The sequence below is a fragment of the Alexandromys fortis genome, unplaced genomic scaffold (genome assembly GCF_014885135.2).
Source record: "Alexandromys fortis isolate MF-2015 unplaced genomic scaffold, M_Fortis_MF-2015_v1.1 scaffold_3, whole genome shotgun sequence".
NCBI classification, from domain to species: Eukaryota; Metazoa; Chordata; class Mammalia; order Rodentia; family Cricetidae; genus Alexandromys; species Alexandromys fortis.
The window spans coordinates 25,624,732-25,646,661 of record NW_026067909.1 but is presented as its reverse complement, the minus strand read 5'-3'; the positions used below and the strand labels follow the sequence as shown (position 1 = coordinate 25,646,661).

Below are 21,930 nucleotides of genomic sequence, written 5' to 3'. Positions count from 1 at the left end.
GAGAGAGAGAGAGAGAGAGAGAGAGAGAGAGGGAGAGGGAGAGAGAGAAAGGGAGAAAGCTGTTTGAAGCAAAGCAAGCCCACAGACTCTTTGTCCCTTGCAGCTGCTTGGGCTTTTTAAATAGGATTTATTTGTTTGTGTATTAATTAATTAATTAACCTATTTATGTTTTTACAATCATTTGAAGCTGAAATTAAACCAAGTGGTAGCTTTACTAGAGTACTTGAGCATGAAGGAAAAAACAAACTTTAAAAACTTTTTTTTCAACAGTCACAGTTTCAAATAAACCAATGATGATTGATCCTTTACCTTTATTAATGCTCAGAATAAAATCATTCCAATTAAACCGCACCTGAGAGCTCAAGTAAGGTTACACTATTCCAGCTGCCAGACTGCTTCACCATGACTTCCACCCCAGGTTGCCTCTCACAATACTGTTTTTTCTTCTGCACTGGAGATGGAAGCCAGAGCCTCTTGAATACTGGCCAAGGGCTCTACACCGAGCTACAAAATTAGCCCTGATGTTTGCTTTTTTCTTATACTGAAAATATGATTATATAAGTATACTTAAATACTAATTCATCAGCCTCTAGGTTTCAGCACATTGGGATCAAATACGTAATGCCCAGGTCCCTGGCGCATGGACTAGTTTCATTTGTGACTGGGTGCATTTCTTGGCATTTAACCTCCCTGAACAATGAGATTCCTTTTCCCATCTCAGACTGAACTTCCAGCATCCACCTTGGTATTAAAACAGGAAGAGGAGAGAGTGAGAGAGGATCAAACAGTCCCATTTCTGAAGACATCTTCCCTCTGTTCCTACTGAAGAGTTCAGCATTTTGACCCTCACTTCCAAGACCTGCCTGCATTTGACAGGGAAAGGTGGCAGAAAGTGGGCCCTGCCTCCTTCACTCACAGGCACGCCCAGGAAAACCTGCGGCAATGGTGTGCCGACAGCTTCTTAGCTGGCCTTTGAGGTGCTAAGCAGCATCTCTCTCAGCCAGTGTACCACATACTGGCCCACTTCTCTCATTCTTGACAGTTATCGTCAGAGGAGCCAAGATGTTCATGCAGGAGTTTATCCCAAGGTGAATTTCTGCACAGTAATGAGATTGCTGTTGTAATTGATGCCTCTTTGCCTTCCCACGAACCTGCTCACCTCTCTTTGAAAATGGTTGTACCACTTTTCACTTGACTTGAACTCCCAAAAGCAATCAAGAATATAGTTCTGTTTATGTGACAGCCTCAAAAGGACAGTCCTGTGGTGAGCAGAGAAGGGGTTGGGGTAAACCCAGATGTGTGATAGGGCAGGGACAAGTAGTGTCTTGGGCAGCAAAGGAACTGCTCCCTACCCCGACTCAGGTGGGGTGACATAGGTCTGCGTCTGTGTTGATACAACAGGTATAGGCACACGGCATTTCTGTTCTACTCTATGCTAGTTTTAAATTGCTCAAAGCTGGGAGGGGGGAAGAAGACCTGATCATGCCACACAGCTGTCAAGACAGGAAATTGGTTTCATCTAGCAGCACCTGCTGTATGTCACACCTGCTTTCCTCCAGGGAGCGCCTGGAGGGAAAGGGGAACTAACCTTTAATACGCCAATTTTAATTATGAATTAGGTCATTGAGAAGGAAGTACTGACCCCAAGATAAAAAGTGACCCACACCTGAACCTCTTAGCAGGCTTTACAGTGTGGTTTATGAACCCTTTGAGAGGCTAGCATGGGCATACGGTTTAAATAGTGCGATTTGTGGGGACATCTGGATGCATTAGGTCCATTCAATGTGAGGTGCAGATTCCCAGAAATAAACACAAGGCGTGTTCTAAAATGGGCAAAACAGTCAACCCATAAATGGAGTAAAATATCAACTCATTCGGGGACATCCTGGTGCAAAAGCCTGGAGTCACATAGAGGCAGAAGATTACTGAGTTGGTCAACAAATAAAGTAGGAAGAACTTTAAACTCTTTATCTGGGGAGTCTCTATTGCAATTCATACATAAATGAAGTGAGCTCTGACTCAGTCCACCTATCATGAACATGGGATCCTGTCACTCAGAATGATTGGGTATATGTGACAGGTGCCACTACATGAGTAGGGTGGGTGGGAAGGGATGAGACTCTAACACAGAAATCAAGCTGACTCTGAAAATTTACCAAGCAGGTAGGATTTAGAGAACATGTCACATGTAATGCTCTGATGAGAAATGGCGTATGACTCTGTGTGTGTGTGTGTGTGTGTGTGTGTGTGTGTGTGTGTTAGGGTCTCCGATGTTCCCACAGAGGAGTTCTTGTGGCACTGGAGGTGCTGGAGTGGACTGGTTTTTACAGTGATTGTCATGTGAGTCTCACACGATGTGACAGAAAGGTCACTGAGTTGGGATCTATTCAAGTCAGATGGCATGGGAAAGGTGTTGAGGTAGAACAACCATAAGTAGTCAGATGACATGGGAAAAGTTATGAGTTACACCAATCATGTGCAGTCTCTTCTTTCACTTCACTAATTCACGCCACGATGATCACTTGAGCCATCTACAAATATCAAATACAAACCTTTTGATCCCACAGATCAAAGGGATAAAAAAAAATTGACAGAGCCCCCCTCCCAAGGATGTCAATTTCTCAATTTTTTTACTTAGTACAGTCAGGCTATGGGATGTGGTTGACCACCCCTCTGGTCATGAAGATCCTCTTTTGTGCCTCCCCCCGACCCTGTGTGTGTGTTATAAACCTAAAGTCCTAGAAACAGTCCAGGAAGCAGACAGAAGACATGTTTACAAAAAAAAAAAAAAAAAGAGCAAGGAAAGCTGGGCCATAGCCCCAAACAAGCAACAGTTGAGTATATGGCCTACCTGACCTCCAGCCACGTGGGTACCACCAGTACATACATAGACTACAGAGCTGCCAACAGAAGGCAGTTAAGATGCCCTCCTTCCCTGTGGCTACAAAATCCCACTTTCCATTATATCAATTTTGTTTAAACAAAAAAAAAACGTGTGTGTGTGTGTGTGTGTGTGTGTGTGTGTGTGTGTGTATAGGCCAGTGGTCAATCCCAGGTATTGTCCCTCAGGAGTCAACCACCTTGTTTGTAAGGCAGGCTTTCTCTTTGGCCTGGGCTTGCAAGTTCAGCTAGACTGTCTAGCCAGCAAGTTCTAGTGATCAGCCTGTTCCCGACTCCCCAGCATCAGGTCAAAAGAGTGTATCATCATACCTGACTTTTTATATGGATAAAGGGTCTCTAGCTCCTTCCTGACATTCTTTCATTTTTTCAAGGCAACAGAGACATGTCCCTCACCTTCAAGGCTCCATTTGCACAGGGAGGAACTGGCAAAGTAGACCTAGCCACAGACAGCCTGCCCTAAGGAAATATATCTGCAGATATAAGTTTGATGGCTCCTTCAGCAGAGTCAGGCAAAGTCAAGGGTCCAGGTGTACGATACTATCAGGGAGACCCCAAAGACGAGCAGTTCCGCACCCCATTGGATCATTACATCAAGCTTTGAGAGACGATGTGGTCCATTCCCAAGTGCCATCAGGGAGCGCTCGCCTCTAAGCAAAGCAGCAGCACAGTGATAATTAAAATCATCAGGGGACCAGCCACGACAAGAGGTCAAGCCCAGTGCTGATGCATAAGGCACACCTTCTGAAATAAAGGACTCAACCAGTCCTTTGCCCATCCTAACAAGACAGAAAAGATCTCCAGGATGCAATCATCAAACAAAGACCTGAGAAAAATCACAACCTGAGTGAGCAGACGTGATCCACCAACTACTGAAGGGAATCCTAGTTGGGAGTTGGGCACCAGGTTTTCAAAGGACACACATCTAAGAAACCACGCATGACCTTTGCAAATTCTCTCAATCGTGTAGGAATAGAGAAGGAAATCTTAGCAAAGAAATGTAAGCTGTTTTCAATAAAATTTAAAGGAAAAGTGAACTAAAAATAAACAGTCAGTTAAAATAAGACTCACCCTCTGGGTTTCATTTAGAAGGAGGGGTCAAAAAAAAAAAGAAGGAGGGGTCAACAGGTAAGTGAAAGGAGCTTGGGGACAATGCTCATCGCACAGGGGCGGAGATGACAAAGCAGGGTTTGGAGCATAAAGAAGAAGTCAACAGAGTGTTACGATAAGCAACTTTTGACATGAAATTTATCAGATTTGGTAAGAAACATAAACTATAAATCCTAGAACTGACGTGAACTCAATACCAGCAAATCCACTCAAAGACAAATGCAATTTATTTTTGAAAACAAAAGAAAGGGAAAACTTTGAAGACCAGAGGGAACACATGATGTAGATGACAACAGATTCCCATGTGGGACCTCAGAGGCCAGAAGCTAAACTGCCAATCACAAGTACTGTGCCCCGGAATTCTACAAAAAGAGGAAAACCCTTAGGCCAAAGTTTGCCACTACAAATTAAGGTCAGGTAGCCAATCCACCACCTTAGAAATTTCTGGGAAATTCATTAGGAAGAAAAAAAGTGCTGTAGCAGGAAGCTGGAAGCTTCCAGGTTGAGAAGGAAGAGAGGATGGAGTGGAAAGACTCATCTCTTCATCATGAGTTCTGTGAGTCACGTTTAATAATTAAAGCAAACCTCACAAACCAGGTCAGTATTTACAACACCGGCTTGTTGGTCTGGTAGACAGGCAAAGGGATCTGGGGGTTAGTGAGTTTTCCGGAGTCCTTGGCATTTGACTGTGGACCCCAGCTGTAAAAGTGAATGACAGTTTCACCCACATCCATGCCTCAAACCTTTGCACCAGGATATTGGTAATATCCTGGATCTAACTCAATAAAGAGCTTAGGGCCAGGTAAGCTGCAAAGGATATCCAGAATTAATGCATAAGGGATGAGCAGAGGGAGCCATTAGAGGGTAGAGGCCAGGTAAGGATAGAGGCAGCAATACAGACAAGAGCCCAGGCCTGCTGCAGCCGCCAGAGCAGGAGAGGACAATGGGTTCCTCCCCAGAATCTCCCAGGGCTAACCTAGCTCACAGCGATGCTGGCCCACGGAACTCTATTCAGAACTAAGAGACTATGGATTCTGCTCTTTAAACCAATGCGTTTGTAGAAATGTGCTGGAAATGAGCAGGGAGTAAAAATATAGAATATCACAGATCAAGTGTTTAATACCCGTAACAACCACCATGGTACTACAAAGACCAACTTCATGACACTATCAACAGGAGAAGGGAGATTTTAAAACAACAATAACATCCCCTTCAATAACTGTGCAGGGAGGCAAGGACCCAATCAGGAGACAAGATTTAGGGAAAGGGCTCAGAAGGTAAATCAGAATGCGGCACAGGCAGAGCCCCATATTAATTATTACTTCAGCTTTATGTGGTTAGAAACTTGGTGTGGTGGTGCTTTCTGAAGCCTGGGATTGCTATGGCTTTGAAGCTACATGGACTACTTAGGAGCACCTGGCCAGCCAAAAGCAGAATCGTATAAAATGTGTCCTGTGACCAAGATGGAATTAAACTTGAAGCCATTAGTGTAAATGTGATAGCAAAAACAAACAAGCAAACAAACAAAACAAAACAAAAAAACCCCAATCATACAAAAGTGGATTATCCATGATTTAAAGTAGAATTCACAAATGAAAATGTAAACAAATTAACAAAACAATACAGACAAAAAAAATAAAACCGATTAAATGCAAGGCTCAACATAAAATAAGGAAGGAAATGGTGACACAATGCAGGGGAAATTTCCACAGTAAAAGTGGTTGTTGGATACAAGTAGAAGGTCAGAAACAGCACTGAAGTTCCTGTGATGAACACGGGAAAGTGGAGCTAAGGACAGCAGTCAGGCGGGAGGGACAGCAGCAGAGGCATGCAGAATAGTGACACAGTCATGCTTCTTATAAAATGGGCTTTACTACTCAAGTCATATGGAACCTGCAGGGGTGGGGCAGACTAAGACCAGCATCATGGATGAAGAGGTGGGTGGTATGGGAGGTCCTTTTGTCTATGTATTGTTTTTATTGGTTAATGAATAAAGAAACTGCCTTGGCCTGTTGATAGGGCAGAACTTGGGAGGCAGGAAAAACTGGACTGAATGCTGGTAGGAAGAAGGCAGAGTCAGAAAGACACCATGGAGCCACCACCCAGAGTAAGACATGCTGAAACTTTAGCCGGTAAGCCACAGCCACGTGGCGATACACAGATTAATAGAACTGAGTTAAGAGTTACGTAAAAGTATGTAAGAGTTAGCCAATAAGAAGCTAGAGCTAATGGGCCAAGCAGTGATTTAATTAATATAATTTCTGTGCGGTTATTTTGGTTCTGGGTGGCCAGGAGGAACAAGCAGCTCACTCCAATACGTGGGGATGTCCACACATTCCAAGACCATTGTCAAAGTCATGGGAATTAATGCAGAGAAATGTGGGCACATAAATACAGCAGACTTATGAATACTGTAATCCCCACAGCATCTACAGAGCATTGAAACTCTGTCAGGAGACAGTGGCAGTCTGAGCAGCATTCTAACCCTTATAGACTCTGACTCTAAGCCAGAATGTTCCCCATGGTGGCTTTGCCAGTCAAGTGTGCTTTTCACACCAGAATCCTAACACTGGCTCATCAACTCTCCCGCAAGCAGTCACACACATGCATTGCAGCTTACTTAGTGATGAAGCCAGGCTGAATCAGATACAAGACAGAAAGGTAAATGAGGGAGACTCCTACCCACACCCGTAAATCTCGGCATCTTCAACTACACACTGGGTAAACAAATGCATCTTTGCAGAGGAAGATTACAGTAGACCGCAGACCAGAACTTACTGTCTGGGCATGGGCAGCCCAGTGTGTGTAACCTGCTGATTGAATAGTTAAGGAAGGAAAATACCCAGTCATCAGTTGACACCAACACACACGCTGGAGCTCCATGCACAGGGACTGAGAGAGTGCACACAGGAAGTGCGCCAGTTTGCTGCAAATTGTAACTTAGCCATGTCTACCTCAATTCTAGAAAGTTGTTTTTTGTACAATACACGGCTTTTCTCAAGCCCATAAAGAAGAGAGCGGCACCAGGACAGCAAAACACTCAAGGAAAAGAGAATGGTAGTACCACTGAAATGAATACCTCTGTTTGCTAAGTATCTTGTGGCGGTTTGACATGAGAAATGTCTCCCATGGGCTCATACACATGAACACTGGTTCCCCAGCCAGTGGTGCTGTTTGGGGAAGCTATGGAAGGTTTAGGGGGTATGACATTGCTGGCAGAAGTACCTCACTGAATGGAGACAGGCTCTTAGATTTATAGCCCCTCCCCCATTTCCTGTTTGTTGTCTTTGCTTACTGGAGGCCGATGAAATGTTAACAGCCAGCTTCCTGTCCCCAATGCCATCCTACCTCTTCCTGGCGTGAGGTTACTATCCATTTAGAAACTTTCTCTAAAATAAATCCTTGTCTTGCTTACGTTACTTTGGTAATGCTATTTTATCACAGAGAACTAGGTACACGGATGGATGAGAAAGAATCAAAAGCATACACTGGAAAACTGAAGCCAAAAATACTTAGATGTGAGTAAGAACTGAAATCAAATCACGTGAATGCTTAGGTATGTATCAGATTTCCTGACATTGCATTCAAGACTAAAATCAATCAATAAATTTACCCACACGGAAATATGCTTCCTATTCTATAAGACACAATTGGAAACTGTCTTGCTGCCATTAAGGGTGATGTTTATAGAGAAAGCGCTTATAATTGCTGCAGTGAGGGAATCACTCCTCTAACTCAGGACCACAGTTACTTTTCTTTTCCCTGCTAAGTCCTAACATTTTATGCTTGAAAAAGTATTTTTCCTAAACACAAAGGGAAACTAATAATGGACAAACCAGGAGACCAGAGCACACCTCTAATTCCAAACCACAGTGCCTGGCAGAACTCCAGGTACCTGGGAGCTGCTGTTTCCAAGATCATCTGGATGTGAGTTTTAGATCACGAGATCCACAGAATACATTCCCTCAGTGCTAATTGATTTTATTTCTAATCACAATTCATAAATGTGAAAAGCGAATTTGTTTTCTAGACAACATTTAAATTGAGATTTTTTTTCGGTCGTTATTCCTAATAGAACTTGCCCAAGTCCTCCATCATGAAGGGAGTCTGTGGGATCACACCAAAGATACCTGACTGGCAGTGACTTTTTCTTTCTTCACTTTTCACTTTTCTCTCTTTTTCTCTTTCTCCCCTTCTTTTGGGAGTGCAGGGGATCGATTCCAAAGCTTTGTGTCCCTGGGATTGAGCCATCCCCCTGGTGCCTGGTTTTCTTTGGGTATAAAGAGAATGAATCCTTTCATCTCAGGCCAGCAGGGAGAAGCCAATCATAACCACGCCAAGGCAGGGGCTCTTTCTGGAAACAGGCTGAAGACAGGTTGAGGTTTCCCTGGGGATCAACTCATTTCCTTATTATCTAATCCAAGTATCTAGCTGTTTGGAGGCTGCCTACTTGCACACAGATTCTTTCATCCCCATAGAGGGGTGGACATTTAAAAATCCATATCCTGTCTTGCAATCCTCAGGACATCCGAGTTAACGCAATCTCCTGTTACTGCCAGCTAGCGCGAGGCCAGGTAAAGCAATATCTCCCCTCGCCAGTTTGCAATTTAATTTTGAGAAAATTGTCAATATATATTCTCAGAAAGAGCTCAGCAGAGATCTGTTAAGTTAGTTATTTCATTTTCTTTTGAGTTTGCCATGCTATACAAATACCCTGAGAAAATCCATTCTTCTTGTGGGAAGAGTGGGGTGACAGATGAACCCGAGCCCTTAGGGATTTTGCTTTGTGTTACAAAGTTTGAGAAAATAAAATCTGTGAGCAGAAATCAGAGCTCTGAAAACCCCATTGGGATGTGCTGTTCGCTCAGTACGTCATTTCCCTTTTTAAATATCTTTCAAGTTCTTAATAGAGGCCACTGGTCACCCAAGAAGAGGACCAGTGAGATACTAGATCCAAAGCACTCAGTACTAGCCCACCATATGGGAAGCTGAGTCTGGTGTGGTGACGCTGAACCTAAATCAGGAGGTTCCCTGAGTCTACAGACTGCTAGCTAGTTAAAGGGTCTCAGTGTATCTGTCGTTTGTCCTAGTAGATGATAAAGCCCAAACTGGGAATAATGCATAGCACATATTTATTCCAGTTGGGTTGTTGGTGTTTAATCTGGATTTACCTGTTTGTTCCAGAAACAAGGAGAGGCCCCAGTATTTGCCTTCTCTGTGCGAACCAGACACTAAGGAAGTAGCTCTTCACGGCTCTTCTTCCTTGGCTTCAGCAGATTAAATGTGCTTTGCTTCTGCTTACATTATGTTTCCCGGAGGGCACCTCAGTTTGATTCAGTCGGCCATTTAGATTTTCATTTATAGATCTGAGCTATTACGAAGAGGTCCTAATAACACTTATGTCATTGTAACATATAGTTTGCCATTGCTTTCTTAACAACAAAAAGCCTTTTAAAAAAATGAGAGTATGAGCTTAGATCCTTAATAGCAACCCATGGGATGTTCTAGGGCATTTCCTTACTGCATTGATATTTTAAATCTTGCATTTATTTAAAAATCATTCTCATTTATTTGAGTGGCGTTCTTTTAAAAATTGGATGTTATGGCAACAATAAAACCATTTCACATATGGTTTACATTTATTAGTTAAGTTTATTATACATATTTTGTAGCCATGGAGACAGAGGGACACAGAGGTAAAATGATTTCCCTCAGGATCACAGAGGCAGGAAGTAGTATCAGCTCAGAAACTCCATCTTTGATTCCCAGTCCATGTGTACCTACTATCTGACTGTTTGCAGCTAATATCACACACCACACGGTGCCACTGTTCCAAGGCCAGTTGTTACAGGGATGGAAACATACCAACAATACAGGTGCCCAGTGCTATCCTAAAGAACTCTGTGCTTTTAAAGGCAAAAAAATTGCATTTTTTGGTCCAGCCATTTGGCAAGTATTATTATAAATATATAATTATAACTCTTGTTCATTATCTACACCTAGTTCTTCCTAATCCCATAATATCAAGCATTTATTCTCTTTTCTACATCTTATACCATACCAGTATATATATATATATATTTGTTTATATATATACATATTACTGGCTAGATCTAATAAAATATGAGGTTATGTATTTTTTAACCTAAGAGTGTGTGACCTTGCTTAATATTATACATTCTATGATTGTCAATTTTCCTACAAATTTTGTGGTAACATTTTTTAAAATATGAATAATATTCCATTATATATACACCAAATTTTCCTTATCTATTTATCTGATGATGGACAACTAGGATGATTCTAATCCTTCAATATTGTCAATAAAGCTAATGAGTTTCTGGTTCTAATTGTCATGGCTTTTTCATTTTGGTAGTGGAGAAATGTATAAAATATACTTGATATCAAAAGTATGAAATGTCATGTGGAGTGCCACTGTTTCCATTCTGAATGGCTACCATAACTGCATAGACATTTATTAAGTTGTAAAGTCTATGGGTCTGATTAATTTTAGTGTCTGAATATTTTATTTGCAATGGTTTTTAAAATAACAATTAAAACAATAAATATATAAGTATTTACAAATATGTGATTGCATTTATGTGTGTTTGTGTAGATGTTCAATGTTATGGGTTTGGGAAAATAAATACTTTCATATCCACTTTGGTGAAAATGTAAATTTTCATAAATTTCTTAGGACAGGTGGACAATGAGTAACATCCTAGATGGTGACACTCTCTAGCTCTTAAATTTTCTTGCAAACAATTTTTTCTTAAAGGCAATTGAATTAACTACAGAAGGCATGAAGAGTTTTGCATTGCATGGCTGCTGGAAAAGCAAAAGGAGAGGTATAGGTGGGAAGAGAGGATCCACATACAGGCCATTTAAGGACAATGACATCCACGTTACAGAAGTAGAGACCTGGAGTGCAGAACTTGTTTGGAAATGCCTCTGCCGCATCCAGTTATGATGTGGGATTCCCCTCTGTATGCTATGAATATGTTTTATTACCACTGGTTATTAAAGAAGCCGTTTCAGCCAATGGCTTAGTAGAGTAAAGCCAGGGAGGAAATCTGAACAGAGATAGAGAAATTAGGCGGAGTCAGGGAGACACCTTGTTGCTGCTGAAGGAGAAAGACATTAGCCACCAGCCACACCCTTGTGGCAATACACAGATTAAGAGAAATAGGTTAACTTGAGATGCAAGAGTTAGCTAGAAATATGCATAAGCTATTGGTCAAACAGTGTTGCAATGAATATGGTTTCTGTGTGTGATTATTCGCATCTGAGCAGCAGGGAAACAAAGGAGTGGTCTCCATCTACACTGTTAGCTGGGAACCAGGAGAGATCCATCACTAACAGAAGCATAGCAGCACTATGTATCCACAATTCAGAGGATGAAATGGAAATACAGGGTACATTAGACAACCTGGGGTGTTCTGGGTAACACTTGGTCATGGAATTATTCTTGCTGCCTTTGTACCCATTGGAAAGTATGAGCAAGTCATATGGCATTAATTCCTGTCAGTCATAGTGGGAATGGGCACTAACAATCCAAAAGAGATGCTCATCTGCTACCATGTTGACAACAGAAAGAGTGAAAAGTTCCAAGCCCCCAGATAGCCGAGGCTGGGCCACCAATAGGCCCACACATGCATGGGTGTTGCACCATGGTGCTTTCAAAAATGTATATTACCTCCTAGGAAAGCAATCCACAAAGTGAGAATGCTACAGCACCCCTTTGCTGTCTTCTCCATGCTCCCAAGACGTCAGGAGCCACTTTCCCCAAGATATAAAAGAAACACATAATGGCATACACACAGACGGAGAAAGGGGAGGAAAGTCCCTTTGCATCACGCCATGAGTGACAGACGTTTCCAGGACAGTGGTTTCCGAGTTACTACCTGAAGCCATCTGAGATAGGGGGACATTTTTTTTCCCTCTCAGCTCAAGATCTACAAAGATGGACATTTCCAGAGCACATGTTTTCTTTTGATGAAAACAGATCTGATGGGAACTGACAAAATCCCACAGCTCTAAGCACCTAAAGTGGACTTCGTGATGGGTTAGAAAGACTGAAGCTCCAGGCCCAAGCAGGGGCCTTTGGCAGGGTTCCTGCAGACTGTCCTGAGCCTCGTGGGACTCTGGCCTCCTTATTCTGCAGTCTTGGCCTCTTTGACCGGGTAGTTTTGTAGAGCATGATGGTTCCAAGCAAACATATGGCATTTTCCCAGAAAACGACCGTTCCAAATACACCTGTTCACACTGGGGAGGGAAGAGAGGGGACCCACAGGGATGCCTGAGCTGAGGAGCGCATGCTTCCTCATTTCTGTCTTTTACTCTGTTACTTTCATTTTATTTTTTGCCAGGAACATACATTTAAAAGATTAGTGAAAGCAGTTCATACTGATAAAATGTGTTCTTTTGTTAGTCCCCAGATAAAAGCAGAGCGACTGCCCCTAGCATCTTCAGGGAGGGCACTTATCAAGGTAAACCAAACAACATATTCCCACATAACTGCATGTTGAGAAGAGAAGCGAAATGGTATACTCACACATACAAAACGGATCTGGTGTCCCCCACCTTCCCAGCATCTCCAACTGTCAGGGTGTCGTACCCTCTCTCCAGCTCAAACTCCTCAAAAGCCAGCTTGATGACCTAAATCCAAAGGAAAGACAGAATTAAGAGCACAATACAGACCTTCCATTGGCCATGTACCTTTACAGTTTCATGGTTAGCTTTGACTTCTAAAGTCAGATCGATACCAAACAATTCCTAAGCTGCCTCCAGTTGCTGCAGGAATTCTCGAGGTTTGGTTTGCCTGAGTCTGAGAATTCTGTGGGATTAAAATGTTCTTTTTGTTTCAGTTTACTGTGAGTTTTAAAATGAGATTAACCTGACCTCACTTAATTTGTGTCTACCAACTACAAAGCACAACCCAGGTGATTAAATTAACCAAGAATAAGCCAATGTAAACAGGAAGAAAACCGTTGTTGCTAACGAGGCCTGATTTTAAGGGCACCTTACAATGAATGTTTTTTTTTTTTTATTGAGAATAGGAAAAAAAAAGTTTCCGCCTCCTCCCAGCCTCCCATTTCCCTCCCCCTCCCCCACTCTGAATCTTTTCAAATTTACTTGTGTAGATCTCCTGATACTATTCTCAATAACATAAGAGCTTTCTGAGGCTAAGCTACGATCTAATACTACACTTAGCTGTGCAAAACCTTGAAGTTTCTTCTCTTCGTTTCCCTTTTCTATTTCTGAGAATGGCGCCGAAGGGTGTACCCACACTAGTCAAGTTCTCAATCAATGAAATGCACCATCTGACCCTGATTAGACTATTGGATGGATGGATAGATGGATGGTGTGCAGGTATAAGCAGGAAGGATAGACAGACAGATAGATGGGGAAGAAGGTGGTTAACCAAAAGATAACAAGATGTATTTCCCTATGCTAAAACATAATTCAAAAAGAAACATAACCCTGAGCTAATTTCAGCTGTGGTGTTTAAATAATAATAAAAATGGCACACATATATAATATATACCACAATTAAAGAATATATAGTATATATGTAAAGCATATTTGGATGTGATGACTAACATTTATTAAATACTAGACAGGTTTCTTTTTGACCCACCAATAGACTATAGCTATATGAACTTCCTTCTTTGTAGACCACAGGAAATTTTCTCCTTAGACAAACAAACAAACAAATATTCCCTTTGTTGATCAATATTGCGATCAAGAGGCATGGCGATCAAATCTGTCAGGAACATAGGCTAAGTATTGGATAGCCAGGCATACAAAGAAGATATTAACAGATTATTACAGATGGTAGACAAATATAAATATGGATATATAGATGCAATACACAAATAACAGAGTTATTGGTGATGAAAAGTAAGGGAAATATATGATATATTAGTTAGATAGATAACTGGATAGGTGGAAGACAGATCAGTGAATGGACAGATAGTTAAATGGATGCATAGAAGGATGGACAGATGATAATAAGCAGATTGACAGAAGGATGGGTGGATGGTAGATAGATGCTGGGTGATAAATAAGTAGATTAAAGGGTAGATGGGTGATGATTGGTAAGGTGATAGACAGAGAATGGATGAGTGACAATAAATAAACATATGGATCGATCAGCGGATGACGGATGATAAACGGATCAATGGATGGTACGTACGTGATACATTGAAGTATGGGTGTATGGGCAGATGATGGGAGACGGATAACTGAGTGGACAGATGATAATATAGAAAGAGGCATGGGTGAGTGACAGAGTGGCCCATGGGGGCAGGTGAGGAAGGGGGCAGATGGGAGAGGGAAAACAGGAATTGCACCTTATGACCGAGTGTGAATGCCTTGTAAGAAGAAATCAAATGCTTCCCTGTTAGACTATTTTTATAAAAAGTAAGTGATGCTGGGAGTGAGGTCAGTGTTCCTAAGACTCATAGTGACATGCATAAGCTCTTTAGACGGCTGCTTGTCCCTAGTAAGGCTAATAAGGGATGAATTGTCAATATTATTACAAATTCTTACTAAAATTAGTGACACAGCTATTGCAATTTATTTAAAAAACTATTAATTCAAATTGTGGGGTTTGTATGAATGCATTGTTTGTACTGAAGCAGGTGTGGTGTTGACAGCTGTCACAACGTTCTTTGCATTTTCCAAATTAAAATGAGGACTTTTGGGGCTTCTTGCTTCTATTTTCCTCTCTCCTGACTATAGACTATAGGAAAATAGGGTCTCAGAGTAATGCGGTAAAGAAACCAGGGTGTCACATTCTAGGTTTGTGTTTCCCAAGTGTTTCCTGTACGTCCTATGTAGACACTGATGGCAATCCTTTTCAAGGCTTGCTAAAGTCACTTTAAGTCACTGAGCACATCCCATAGTGTGCTCCCCAGAGAGGCTGAGGATGAACCCAGCTGAGTCCTGAGATTCAAGCACCTGCAGAAGATGGAGAAGTTCCCAAACCCTAGCTGCACAGAGAAGCTGAGATCTTGGCACTAAAGCCAGCCTTAGCAATTCCCCTCTTCCCTGGAGAGGGCACACCGGCTTCTGACTGACTGGTTCAGGGGGAATCTTGTTTTTCTCAATTTCCTTATTTTCTCTGATAAATACTTTCTATTCCCTATCTGTGTTCCAAGAAATCCTTCCACAAGGTAGTTTTCAAATTGGAGAAAGTACTTCATTACCATATAAAATGCCTGTCATGCACCCCATGTAGGGACCCTGGGCTAATTCTTCTGTCTGTGTCTGTGTGCTCATCAGTCTTTGGATTCTTCAGTTCATTAAAAACTTATTATTATTATTATTATGATGATGATGATGTCATATTGTATTATAGAAAGACCATCCTAATGTCTTCATATGAATGACAGGTATGTTTCCTCTTCTTTTTGAATCTATAATGAACATGAATCTGCCACAACTAGGATTGGGAGAGTACCTGCATAAGCTGCTGAGTGAATAGTTTAGAAAACATGGCTATTTCTGTAAATAAACAATGCCATACTCAATAACGTAATACAGAAATCATCTTGCAAATTTATGTAGACGCGTGCATCTGTGGCTCCCTAATACAATGCGTGTGAAAGCTTTCCTGTCTTTTATATAATTGTTCCTTGTAAACTGGAAGACAGGTGCAGTGGTAGCAAACACACAGCAAATCAGAACTTCAAGCCCATTCTTTTTTGAGACCTGAGGGAATCTCAGTAAGTTGTCGGTCAAATCAGAAAATCTACTGCGGATATAGCTATGATATGGGCAGGTCATTAGCAAAGTGACGGTAAAGAGTAGAAATAAAGCTAGTAGTTAATCAAAATTCTTGATGCCCCTCAAAATGCTGGTGGGGCTAAATCACAGACAGCCTGTCTTGAGCGGTAGAGCAGGTTTCTGTCTCCCCCTGGTTCCCACTCAGCATCAGTCATTAGAATGGATGCAGCTGACACTTAGGCAATGTTGTACAGGTGAGGATTTATGAGCAAGCCTATTAGCTTTCCCTGTGTTTACTGTTTGCCTGTATAAGTGCAGCTTTAAGACCTACTACCTCAGTCAGAAGAAAGAGGAAAACTTTACAGTTTTTAAAAACCAATAGAGAAAAATGAAAATCAAAATAAGTCAAAAGAATGTTCTAAACAAGGCAAAACAAAACAAAGTGGCCACAAAAGTACCACTGAGTTTCATCAAAACATATTGCCTAAATATTTTTCAATTAAAAAAATCTTTGTTCAAAACCAAACAAACAAAAAACCCATCAACTGGCAAATAGACGACCGACTCTATTCCGCCAGGGCACTTGGAAGCCTTACATAGTAAGCAGCTATTACTGGTGTTGGCCTTCTAATTTGTTGATCAAAAAGAGGTAAGTTCCTTATTATCTCAAAATACGTTTCACTGTATTTCACTATATACACTGAATAATCCAAACGGAGAGAGCAGCTCTCCAAATTCAGACCAAATACCATTAAAGTGGTGAGAGGACATTGTCCTAGAGACTTGGGAGTGAAGGGGACAGAGAGGGCTAGTGGGGGTAAGAAGAGATGAGGAGGAGGTAGGGAAAGGGAGGATAAGGAATGGCAGAAGAGAAAATGGGAGTGAGGAGGGAAAGTGGGAATCTGTGGAGAGACTTTTCAAAGTGTTGATGACTATAGATATCTATGAGCGGCCAAGAGAAAAACACACTTGTGCCTAATGTTGGGGATGGGACTTTTTCAGGTCTGCTGTGACCTTCTTAGAGGAGGAAAGGTCTTACTTGTTTCCCAGGTCCTAAACACTAAGGGGGAATACATAAGAAACCTTAACTGGAAAAAATAACTTGGAAAGTTGTGTCTCTGACTAAAAAAAAAAAAAAAAAGCTATGATAAAAATTGCCACTGACAGCAAGGAAAGCAATATATGCCGTGCTAGGGTTCCATTTTAATTTTATTGCTTATTTTCATGTCATATTTAATTCTTTTTTTTAAATAATTGATTGCTTTTATTTTTATGTGTATGAATGCTTTGTGTGTATGTGCGTTCATGTGTGTTTGTGAGTGTGTGTATGTGTGTGTATGTACCACATATGTGCCTAGTGCCTATGGAGATAAGAGGGCATTGGATTCCTGGAACAAGAGTTACTGGTGGCTGGGAGTCTGTGTGTGTGTGTGTGTGTGTGTGTGTGTGTGTGTGTGTGTGTACTGAAAACTGAACCCAGGTCCTGTGTGAGATCAGCAAATTTCCTCACTGCTGAGACCTCTCTCTAGCCTCAAAGTACTCTTATTTTTCTAAGGAATATGATTGGGCGGGAAATAATGCTGAAAGAGGGAAGCTAAGCAGGGAAAAATATAATTGTTTAAAATTTTCAAAGATTCTCCTGAAAAAAAAATTTAGTAAAACCCCTACATCTTCAACAACAACAAAAACTCCTGAATGCCTAATTAAGACCTGTGGGTTCGTCCTTCAGCCCAAGGATTAGGTTGAGGGTTTAAGTTACACAAGCAAGGGGCTCTGGGAACCCAAACCTTCCTGTCATCCGATTCATTCAGCTCTAAGTTGTACTGGAAGGAAGTTGTCCATGTGTGAATTTCCTCATGAAAGCTAAACAATCAGCAGCTGGGGATTATTAGCACTGTTGCCAAAAGCCACAGTTTGTGATTTCTTCGGAAATGATAGCTATCAAATGGTCTTAATGTTCTTCATGGACTGACTTGAGATCATAATGGTCAGTCATTAAAAAAAAAAACTGGAAAAGTTAATGCTTGATTAAAAGAAAAAGGCTATCTGACTACGTGGGTCTGTCACAGAGTCTGGAGGAATGACCCATCTGGAACTCTTTTATAAGCTCAGGAATGACCGAAGTGATGCCAGGCTGCAAAATGACCGAGAGTCCTTAGAATTCGCTTGAGCATTTCTTTATAGAAGCAGACTCTCACCCATATCCTATGCTGCCCTGAGAACAGGATTCTTACATCAAAATGTATCTACACCCCACTCAACTCTGCTATGAAAAGCAAAGTAAATCTAAAAAGGAAACAGATGAAAGAGGGAGAAGCCTTATACAGGGAGCATGACTCCTCTCCTAGACAGTCTGTCCTCTGCAAAATGAGAACTGTTGGTTCCTATGGGGTTCTGGAGACCCACATGGTGCACACAGACAGTGTGCATGGGAGCTGGTGTCCAGGACACCATCTTTCCTGTACCTCTTGTATGAAATCACTGCATAGTTGCAGAGTTCTGCTGTGTTCCTTTACATACTTCTATCTTTATTTCCAAAGTGCGTTGTCTCTCTTGTGTATTGATGAGAGGAATCTATACCATAATGTACATACATTTAACATAAACTGCAAAAATGAAAAAGAGAAGAAAAGCCAGTAATCTTATCAGGGACACAGAATGTTTACCGAACAACATTAGAGATTACCCAGCTCAGCAGGGGAAGTGTGAGCAAGGGTGGGGGGTGCTAAAAGTTTACCATGACTGTCACATGGAGGGAGGCTGTGGCAGAGAGACACCCAAGAGCCTCTCCTCAGCCCCTGCTACCCAAGCAAGTGGATTCCCTAACAGAACCCAGAAACTTATTAAAATGTGTTCTCAGATGTGTGAAACCGAGAAGGGTATTTATTAAAATTGAGAGACTGGGAATTTAAAATTCACAATACAATAACTGCAAAAGAGAGAATCAGAACATCATTAGAAGTTGGCAAAACCCAGAATTAATGCTCACATCAATCAAACAGCGACTAGAGGCGTATCCTAGGCAGGAAAAAAAGATGAAAGGGTGGCGAGAGAAAAATGACAGCTCTCGAGATAAAAGGGAGGATATTGAAGTGTGTGGAGCTATAACAAAGGGTGGAGGATCAATAATTAGAAAAGTCATGGACCACACATTCGACAACTCATTAAAGAGTTGAGGCTGGAGATTAAAGGTGTCTCATTATAGTGAACAAAACACCACTACAAGGGAATGTGGAGATGATGTCACCTCAAAGCCATTTTGCTCTAAGACGCACTGAAGGGTTCTCATCACATACTCAGGAAAATACGTGGATTATATTTGAAGAACTACAAATCAAAGATACTTTCCTTTTTTAGTGGTACATCAGAACAGGTGATTTATGTGGTCCAGATTAAAAGATAACGTAAGCCGTCCTAGTGCACTAGCTCAGCAGAGAGACTATATTACATGCAGAAGGGAAAACCATTTTTAATTTCTCAGATAATCTATTTAGATGTCTCATTATCATCCGATTGGCTTAAGGGTACATTACCAACAAGAATAATGTTTAAGGGGGTGAAGACCTAGCAAACAACACATTAAACTAGAAAAGAAAGGGCTAGTCGATAAAAAATATAATAAAAAGGTCCACATTTACTCTAACACAGTAAACAACATATTTAAGTGTTGAAGAACGGTGTGGAGCTCTGGGGTTGGGCCCTGAAGTCCACAACTCCTCATCAGAAATGGAGCATTCACGAGAGGTGAGAGTTGAGAACACGCTGATGCAGATGGCTCCAGGCAGTTGGACTCAACTACGGCTCATGCCAGAGCTGAGCAGAGCCTCAGGGAGCTTGGGCTGAACAGAGTAAACCTGGCTCATGGTGCATGCTGTCTGGGTCACTCCTAATGGTATATAGCCGCCATCTGCACTCAGTGAAGAGAAATAGGTTTAGGAGAATCCTGCTTCTGAAAGGCGTTACGAGATCAACAACACAGTTGTAGAGAAGAGGGAAATGCGGAAGAGATGACTGATTCTTACCTCTGGCTACTGGCTATTGGGGTGTTGGGTTACTGGCTAGAAGTTGGGAAAATACATTACTTACAGTGAGTATGAGATGAAGTTCAGAAAGTCGCGGTTACAGATTTTTTTGAGACAGAGTCTTATTTTGTACTTTTGGCTGACTCACTATACAAACCAGACTGTCTTCCAGCTCATGGATGTTTCTGTCTCTGCTTCTTAAGTGCTTGAATCAAGCAGAGGTTTTCAATGTATGGGTCATGACCCCTTTGTGGGTAGCATATCAGACATCCTGTATATCAATATGTACTAACATTAAACTTTATAACAACAGCAAAATTACAGTTATGACATATAAATGAAAAACTTTTATGGTTGGGGTCACCACAACATGATGGACTGTATTAAAGGGTTGCAGCATTAGGAAGGGTGAGAACCGCTGAGTTAAAGGCTTACACCACCAGGCCTGGATGGTTATTGGTCTATTACATGGCCATTTACCTCCATTTCCCCTAAGCTGGAACACATAGGTACAAGTGCCTGGGACAAGACCCCCAAGCTAGGAGTGCCATAGATAAGAGAATACAGCCCACAACGGTGATGCAGGGACTGGGCTACAGTGATATGCTTCTTATTCTCATTGGTTTTTTTTTTATTATTCTTTGCATTTTTAAAGAAAACCTTAAATATCTTAAAATGCATATAAAATAAAGTCACATAAAGGCAGAATGAAACCATTTTGTGTCAGACCATTTGCATGCAAATGTAAATGCTGGACTCATATGCCCTGTCCCCAGTGGAAGAATTGCTTACTTGTGATTTGGGATTGATAATGAGCACCTTCCCTAGAGGATGTCTCATGAACTAAAAAACACTGCAGGTGTAGTGAATGCCCTTGAACTTGGCTAAAGCTCTAAGTTTTGTAAATGATAATGCTAGTATTATGAAAAAAAATTCACAGAAATTGAAGTAGCACAATCTATATAGTTAAAATAAATAATTGGAATTTTAAGGACAATTTCAAACATAAGACACAATGAATAAAACCTATTTGAAAGATATTGGCAAATCAGAAAAGCCATGCCAGGTAGCTTTGTTGAGAAGTGAACAGAGAGTAGGTATCTTTCTTTATTAAATTCATTAATAAGAATGCTTTTTAAAGTTGTGGTAAAGTAAATCAAAGAATTATGGTAAGGGTAATGAACTAAGACCTACTATATACCATTTTAGAAAAAAATTAGCTGAAATTACTTGATTATTTTTTTGTACACTTATAGTATATTTGTTGTAGAAAACATCTACAGCCTTTATTATGTTATGAATATTTTATGCTAAAATTAAAAAACACAAAATTAGTATTTTGCTTAAAACGAATAGTGCGGAAATTAACCATGTGAGCCATGAGCCATAGCTTTCTGCCATGGTGTCGTCCGGCGAAGACAGCAGATACGGTGCTACTTCCTCCTGGTGGAGGGCTAACTCAGACAACTCAGAATTTAGAGTTGTGGCCGTGTGAACACATTCAAGAGAAATTAGCTTTCAAAGCTGAAATTATTCTCACACCTGGCCCTTATGAACCTAGACAGCAGCGGTCAGGACTGGCTGCAAGCCCCTGCTTCGTTTGTCTCCAAACCACTGACCTTGAGGAAGAGATCACTTCCCCACTGCCTTTGGGCCTCCCTTGATCCAGGAGTAGAGTTCGCAGTTGCTGGATGGGACTCCTAAGTGCATCAGCGTTAAGGGTGAGATAAAGTTTGATGCTAGGGGAGTGCTGGGATGGCAGGCCTCTGGGTAAGACATGGATCTTATACACAGGAACTCACGGCCCTTGTGGTTGCCCACACAAGACCTCTACGAGACCAAGAGACTTAAAGCTTCTATTATGGAGGGGGCAGGGTCTCCTGATGCCCTTTCTCTAGCTGAAGTGCCAATGGCAGTTGATAGCTGCCGATGGAGGAAGAGTCCTTTTCCTTTGGAGGGCTGTCGTTGGTAGGTCTCTCATACTCCTTTGGAAGGTGCCACACGTAAGAGTATAGGAGCAACACTAACTGGATTTAGTGAACTAAAAGAAACAAGTCAAAAAGACGAATATAGAATGCAGATGGAAAGCCGAGCGATGGTGGCTCACGCCTTTAATCCCAGCACTCGGGAGGCAGAGGCAGGTGGATCTCTGTGAGTTCGAGACCAG

General features: G+C 41.5%; 1 protein-coding gene across 1 annotated transcript in view; it reads right to left on the bottom strand.

Annotated features, from left to right (window-relative positions):
- Positions 1–21,930, bottom strand: part of Csmd1 (CUB and Sushi multiple domains 1) — a 1,119,426-nt gene that overhangs the window by 299,454 nt on the left and 798,042 nt on the right. Inside the window, exon 12 of the mRNA XM_050136505.1 lies at positions 12,563–12,666. Coding sequence (XP_049992462.1) covers positions 12,563–12,666 — 104 coding nt within the window. The remainder of the gene's footprint in view (positions 1–12,562; positions 12,667–21,930) is intronic.